Genomic DNA, 8,094 nt, shown 5'->3' on the forward strand with positions numbered 1-8,094 from the left:
TGGCATTAAGTGTTATGCCAATCATGCCCTCACAGGGTTAACTGTAGTAGAAATTTCCACTGAGCCTTTCATTCACTCAGAAAGATCATGACAGTCAGCACACTATGAGCCGCATGTCAGAAGTTGTTTTCAAATTGAAAAGTATATTCAAAGACAAATCTCCAATCTCTTCTTGCCAGGCTACAATTTTACATCTAGTAAAAGAAATATTTTGTTTTTCTTTTTTATCACCAGGACCTTCATCATCATTATCCACAGTTATCATCAACCCTACCAACTATCAATAGAATCACTCTCATGTCCCATACCACCATCACTGTCAGTTCTGTCACTGGCATTACTTCCACCATAGACACCATTGCCTCCTAACTCATCACCACCATCAGCACCATCACCACCATCATCAATCACCATCAACACTATCACCACCATCACCAATCACCATCATCATCAACATCAACACCATCACCACCACCACCAATCACCATCATCATCACACCATCACCACCACCACCAATCACCATCATCATCACACCATCACCACCAGCACCATCAATCAGCACTTAAACCTCCAGCTTCCTTTTAGCTCTCAATCTAGTCTAGCAGTGAAAGAAAACACACTGCCGAGGCAGCAGCTCCAGTGGACAGAAGCATAAAATGCTCTGGATGAACAACCAGACCTAGGCTGTTTGAGAAGGTCTGCTGTTTGTTCTGTGTCCTGAGGCTTCATGTTGTAGTCCTAAGAGCTTTACAGTGGCTAGTGATGAGGTGCTCAGCATGGAAAGGTTAGATCTATGTGTCCAGAAAAGAAATTCATTTCATGTTTTCTTTCTAGCCAGATGTCCACCCTGGGAAGTGCTGGGCCTTTCCAGGTTCCCAGGGTCACATCCTGATTAAGCTCGCCAGGAAGATCATCCCAACAGCAGTTACCATGGAGCACATCTCGGAGAAGGTGTCCCCTTCAGGAAACATCTCGAGTGCACCCAAGGAGTTCTCTGTCTATGTGAGAAGCTCTCTAAATCTGTCATTTGGAGTGGGTTGATGTAGAAGGGGTTGACTGGGATTGAGGAGCTAGATTGGTGTCTTTGGGGATTGAATCTAGGGCCAAGCTAGCAACTCTGCTACTGACCTGAACCCTCAGTTCTGGGCTCAGCTTTTAATTGTGCACTAAGTGCTTGTGTCTCTGACTTCTAGAGATTTTGTGTAGAAAAAGCTTCTGAGAAGACTGGACTATCTATGTTTGACTTTATATTATTACTTTACAACTAAAAAGCTATACACGTATACCTGAAATGTTGGCTAGTTACATAAATATCACAATTAACTGTATCGGTAGATATTGAAAGGATCTGCTCTATGCTCCTGGAGGGTGCGAGCGTGCCCAAGAGCTCTGGATTCATGAATGAAATACACACACACACACACACACTCACACACACACACACACACACACACACACACACGCCAGCTTAATTTTTATTATGCCTTAACAGTGCCTTAACAGTGGGCTTTTATTATGCCTTAACAGTGGGCTTCTCCCTAACTCCATGTGCCTAACCCACTTTCCCCTCCGACATTCCTGTGTTATACTTGCTAAATCCATATTTCATCTCTGCTTATCTCAGACCCAATAGGGGGAGTGGACCCTGGGACCACTTTCCCAGATTCTTACAAGTCACCAGGCCTTTAACTCTGATCTCTCTGCTTCCCAGTCATGGTGACTCTGCTCCTTCTTCTTCCCTTCATCCCTTCTAAAAGTCCCACCTTCGTCTCAACCATTGGTTGTTAGTAACTTTATTGACCAATCAAAAACCATTTGGGGAAGGGACTGGACCCTCAGACACATAGATTCCCGTGTGATTTGGGGAGCTAAATCTAGACAAAGCATTAGAACCAACAATTAACCTTCCTACTTCTCCCTGACCCCAAATCTTTTTGTCTCAAAACTTTTGACTAACAACAACTTTATCTGTTAATGGGACACCTGCTTCTGTAATTTCTTTTAACATTATTTCTTGACTTTTCAGTGTTGGCTATTAGGCTCTCTCTCCTCCAATAGAAGATGAAAATCTCCTCTTTTCTGTGGCTCTGCCATCCAATATCTTTGTCTTTAAGAAACCAGGTGTATAGAGATATAGTGTACAGAGCATGTGACCCTCCTATTTGAAGCGGCTCTTCAGTCACTTTAAGATCCACAATTCCGTAGCCACCTCCACAATTTTAAAACATTTTTGCCTCCTCCCAAAGGAGCCAGGTGCTGCTTAATTTTCACTTCCCATCCCCATCACATCCTTAGGCCCTGGCAACCACTCAGGCTGATGCATGAATTCACCGATTCTGCACATTATCATACTGTTTGCGCTCTCTAGTGAATGATTGACAGAGCACTTCCAAGATTTAGCTATGTCACAGCAGATGTCAATATTTGACTTCTTTTGAAACCAAAGAAGAAATACTTGATTGCTTCTATTTTACTTATCCATTACTTCATAAACATCTGAGTTATTAGCAGGGTTTGGGCTTTTATGAATAATAAGAGTGTAAATATTTGTGTGCAAGGTTTTGCCATGGGTGTTGGGTTTCGTTTCCATGAAATACATAGTGGATTGGAACGTCTAGATCTGAGTTTCATGTTTGACGCTCTGAGGGGATTTGTGCCTTTTTGTTCATTTGCTTCAGTCAGTGGTCAACTCCGTGTTGCTCACTGTTGAGCTACTTTCTGTTCACATTTTAAATATTTCCAAAGGTAGTTGTCACCCGTTTGTCTGACTTGCTCCCTTTGGTACATTTCTGTTTCTAATACATTCATCAGAGTTGCACATTCTCCCATTGTTTATTCTGGTCAGATAAACAGTGTTTCCCTCTCTCCCTCCTTCCTTCCTCTCAGCCACCCCTTTGGAACACATTTTGTTTTGTGTTGTTTTGTGAGACAGGGTTTCTCTGTTATAGCCCTGGCTGTCCTGGAACTCTCTTTGTAGACCAGGCTGGCCTCGAACTCAGAAATCTGCCTGCCTCTGCCTCCCAAGTGCTGGGATTAAAGGCGTGCGCCACCACACTCGGCCCCTTTGGAACATTTCTACAGTCTGGCTCCCATGTAATGATGCAGATGAGCCTGGTGTATGGAGGTTACTGTGGGGTCTCATTCCTCCATCCTGAAGTCTGTTTCTCTTGTACCTTTTCTGATTTATGTTCCATCTCCGAAAGACTATATCTAGCTTATTTTAACTCTTGCATAAAAATTTTCATTTCCTCCATAATAATACTAAGACTTTGGTTTCCACAGATATTGCTTATTTAGAGTCTAATCATTTCCTTTCATGTCTGCAGTAGTCTTCTTTGCATCTGAAAATACTAATTGGCATCGGAGTTTTGTCTCATCTTTTGTTTATTTACAGGGTCTCTGTTGATCTCATAAGTAGCTTTCCTTGAATGTCTCAATATTCCTTTGAAGCCAAGGCACACAGTCCAGTTGACTCTGAAAGGACTGCTGCCTATGGGAAGTGTCAACTGGGCTGGTTTGCTGGCTCCTGCTGGGGAGAAATTGCACAGGGCAGACCTCAGCTGCATAACTAGCTGGCTCAGGAAGAGAGCTCTGGCATAGGGTGGCAGTGGGCAAGGACTGCCATGGACTGAGGGCTACCAGGGATTGTTGAAATGATCTCAGTTCCTCCCCTCCGTGTCCTCTAGCATACCATGGCCCAGATCCTGAGCCTTTCTGGGCATGCAGCCTAAAGCCCTGCAGTGCTAGTGCCACCTCAAGCCACAGGAATCTGTGTTTCTCTCTGCTGCCCTTTGACCTTCCCCATGGATTTTGTCTGTTTGTCTACTCCTATTTTTTCCTCAAAGGCTTAGGCCTTACCTCCGTCCTTTGATATCACTGGTTGGAGGAGGGTATAGCCCACTCCCTGTGTCCCCTGATGCTTCTCATTCTAGACTGCCGAGGCTTCCTGACTCAAGCCCCTCACACTCACATGCATGGCAGTGTTGAGTTAGGGATGAGTTTTGACTGGCCCTGCCTGTACGTGTTTACACACTACTATTCCTGATTTGCAGGTACTCCAGCTGGTTCCTCCTGGCAAAATCCACTTAACAATAATGAGTGCTTCCCTTGTTTCTTCTGGATTACAGAATTGATGAATCAAGGGCTTCCTCTGTTGCTCTTTGCTCTTGGCCCTACTACACAGAGATAGGGTCTGTCACTGAATTGAAAACTTGTCATCTTGGCAAAGCTTGCTGGCCAGTGCGTTCTCAGGTTCTATCCTTCTCAGACCCCTGATGTTCAGGTTACAGGCACAGGCAGCCTCATCCAGACTTTTACAGGGGTGCTGGGGATTTAAGCTCAAGTCTTCAACCTTACATAACAAGCAATATTAATCACTGAGTCATCTCCCCAGCTCCAGCACATGCAATTTCAAGTGAACCATTGCGACTTGAGCACCTGCGTCCATTTCTTTCAACCAAGTATCCACTCATTTCAGCCTCTGTACCTGTTGTTTTCTTTGCAGGGCGTTATGAAGAAATGTGAAGGAGAAGAAATATACCTAGGTCAGTTTATTTATAACAAAATGGAAGCAACCATTCAAACATTTGAGCTCCAGGTACTTATCCATTGGGAAATGTTAAGTTATGTTTGGTTTCATCACTAAGAGGGATTTGCTGGAATTGCTACCGAAAACAGTCATGGCATAAGCCCAAGCCAAAGCCCTAGCAAAATGCAGCTTTTACAACTTCCATCCTTTGCTTCAAACACTGGCACGTATTTTAATACACATCATTTAACTGTATGTTATTGGTGCACGATTAAGTGTAAGACATGTACAATTTCAAAGGCAATTTCTAACTCATTCTCACTTATTATTTCCCCAGGTACTAAATTTCTTGGTCCTTTAAAAAAAATTAGTGCACACAGCACATACACAGGAAGCAATCTCCCACATGCACAATTCAGTTTGCTAGTGATTGTCTTATCCACCTTTAATAAATGGTTTGGCTTTGAAGGCATAATATGAGGCTGCAAGAGGGAGAGAGGAACTCGGTCAATATTTAGTGCTAGATAACATAGGTAAGATTTCTCTTCCTCAGCCAAGGAGGAAAACACCAACTGTTAACTGTTAACTGATACTGAACTGCACTAACATGTGTAAGATATCTCATCAGCACTTAGAGTTAACCACAGTAAGTAACTGGAGGGATGTAGAAAGTGTCTCATGCTATGGAAGGATAAGTGTTTATGATACTTCTTGGTCAACAATGAAATTGATCCGAGCTGCCCTCTGCCTGTGCCCCAAACAAGTGCCCAAATAACTCTCTATATCCAATGATCTCACACACAAAATCACACCATCAATGAAAAAATGTTTTGGAGAAACAAAAGACTGTACTAAGCACCTACAGACTTTCCTTGTTAGTGTATATTAGACACCACAAAATAGCAGCTATTTACATAGCATTTGCACTCTGTTCAAGATTATGAAAAGTCTTGAGATGGAACTACATGGAGAGCCAATCCTAACTTGTATGCAAATATTATGCCATTTTATATAGAGGACTTGAGCACCCATCAACAGGAGGTCCTGGATACCATTCTTCTAGATACCAAGGATGACTGACTATCCTAAATTAACACATTTGTAGAGTTTTATGTCTGATTTGAATATGTGTGCATACTTGGATTCATATTTAGCTTTGGGTTTTGTTGAGGTTGTGTTTATTTTTGTTTTAGATATTATTTTATGAAACAGGATCCTGCTTATGTTAGCCCAGGCTAGCCTTCAATGCACACTTCTTTCACTTCAATTTTCACAGATTTTTTGTTTTGTTTTGTTTTGTTTTGTTGCATTGTTTTGGCTTTGGTTTTGGTTTTTGGTTTTCCGAAACAGGGTTTCTCTGTATAGCCCTGGCTGTCCTGGAACTCACTTTGTAGACCAGGCTGGCCTTGAACTCAGAAATCCGTCTGCCTCTGCCCTCCTGAGTGCTGGGATTAAAGGCATGCACCACCACGCCTGGTCCACAGTTGGTTTTAAAGGTCTAGTTTTCATAGAACTCTCCCTTCAGTGGCACAGCAGCAAGTGGAAGGAGAGACAAAAGTACTGAGAGCCATTGGTGTACCTAGACCTCCCGAGTATCTTCATCCCCCTATATTTACCCATTCATGGGATCTTTCTTTCCAGTGATTCATTCTCCATCCATCAGAGCACTATTTGAATGTACTTGTGTTAGGGAAGGAAGGAGATTTCACGTTATTATATCATAGAGGAATTCATCCAGCATTCAGAGGAACCTTTATAAGTCATTCATGTTTTCTTTTCTTTGTTTCCAGAATGAAGCTTCTGAATCTTTGCTATGTGTAAAACTTCAAATCCTTAGCAACTGGGGACATCCGAAGTATACGTGTTTGTACCGATTTAGAGTCCACGGCATCCCCAGTGATTACACTTAGAAGAGGTGGTGAAGAAGGCAGTGGCTGTGCAGCCAGAATGTCCAAGGATGTTTACTATTTCCTTACGTCAGATTGCACCCCTAAGAATCAAAGATTGGGAGTGGGAGGGAAACCCCAAACCCATTCCTACTAGGCAGTAAGAATTGAATGAATTTTACTAATAAAAAAAAATGAAAGTCAATCCAACACTCTTTGGTAGTTCACCTTGAGCGTCAGAGGTGAATTTGTATATAGAAGAGGGTCTCATTAGGAAGTCATCCTCACCACAGTTACTGCACTTCTTAGTTATTCATCCCCTACATCGGGCACAATGTCCACCATCACCACTGTTCCACCCCTGAGCTGCAGACTTTGGGTAGTGAAAGTAGAGAAGCCATCATGGCATGTAGACCAGGGCATACATGCTATCTGTGGCATGCACATACACATGCAACACACAAAACAAACATGTGGAGAAACGCCTCCTGTGTTTTCATTTATCAAATGGCTCCCGTTTTAAAGAGAAACATTCTTCACTTTTGACTTACATTTTTAAATATTCACACGTGAAAGTGATGCATCTTGGATCTGGTTTTAAATTCTCTGGGAGAGGAAAATATGAGGGAAGATGGAAAATGAAGATAGGTGTGAAATGGTCACTGATGTGAATACAGGACAGTTTCCTACTCCACACGAAATGTCACTCTTTTGTCTACATTCATACGTGCCAATATGTTAATTTGGCGTAGGAAGAACAAAGCATGCATGGTTTTAAAACTTCAAAAATATGTTGTAGAGTATCCTGAGTGTAAATTTCAGAATATCTATTATTTTTGGGGAGATCTATTAGAAAGACTGGCCTTGGTAACACAAGTGATAGATAGGTCTCTATCTTGTTTTAGATCTCTTTGCAATATTTATGGAAACCTGAGAAAAATATTAGATGGAAAAGGCCTGTGACCAAGGTTTAAAACAATACTTAGAACCATGTGCTGTTGGCACACTGATCCATCAGTGGAGAGAACAAGTCCAAGCCTAGACTTATATCTGAATGGGGACCGTGTATGCAGCAAGGTGCAAACACTACAGATTGCTAAGTTATTATAAGCAAAAGAAATTTATTTCTGCCTGTGGTTCTGGTACAGTTTCAGAAGGATGCAATTGTCAGTGACTTTCAAGACACTGAGCAATACACGGGAAGAGCGAAGAGCTTACATGACCTCGCCAGACTTTGCTTTTATGTCAGTCCACCCTGGTGATAACCCATAATCCATTAACAGTTAATCGAGACCAGAACTATAATCACCACTTAGTTCTCCCACCCACTAACATTTATAACAGGAATTACATGAGGGAGGGAGCAAACCACATACACATAACATCTGAGCAAAACAAAGCAAATGGCTTGGAACAATTATCTAGCCATTAAGAGAATGAAATTGCTTTTTTGTTTATTACTTTACAATGTGATAAATCCCAAATAGAACATAGTAAAATATTTACAAGTGGGCAATGAAACCATAAAAACCTTAATAAACCCAGAGTTGATTCCTGTATGATATTAGATAGAGGAAGCCACAAAAGCACAAAAATTGTACATAAATAATGGAACTGCAAATAAAACCTTAAGATGGAAACATATCTACCATATCTACCACAAAGACTAGTCTTTCTAA

The 8,094-nt window shown here is 41.8% G+C and overlaps 1 protein-coding gene across 9 annotated transcripts in view; it reads left to right on the plus strand.

Moving 5' to 3' along the window:
• The window catches only part of Sun3 (Sad1 and UNC84 domain containing 3), a 30,642-nt gene extending 24,059 nt beyond the window's left edge, over positions 1-6,583 (plus strand). For all 9 annotated transcript variants that reach the window (XM_085829111.1, XM_085829113.1, XM_029484231.2 and 6 more), the window contains 3 exons: positions 836-1,003; positions 4,506-4,598; positions 6,320-6,583. In XM_085829111.1, coding sequence (XP_085685237.1) covers positions 836-1,003; positions 4,506-4,598; positions 6,320-6,439 — 381 coding nt within the window. In that variant the 3' untranslated portion in view covers positions 6,440-6,583. The remainder of the gene's footprint in view (positions 1-835; positions 1,004-4,505; positions 4,599-6,319) is intronic.
• Positions 6,584-8,094: the final 1,511 nt, after the last annotated feature.

This window comes from Mus caroli, unplaced genomic scaffold, assembly GCF_978045245.1.
Source record: "Mus caroli unplaced genomic scaffold, Mus_caroli_1 scaffold_13, whole genome shotgun sequence".
Taxonomy (NCBI): Eukaryota; Metazoa; Chordata; class Mammalia; order Rodentia; family Muridae; genus Mus; species Mus caroli.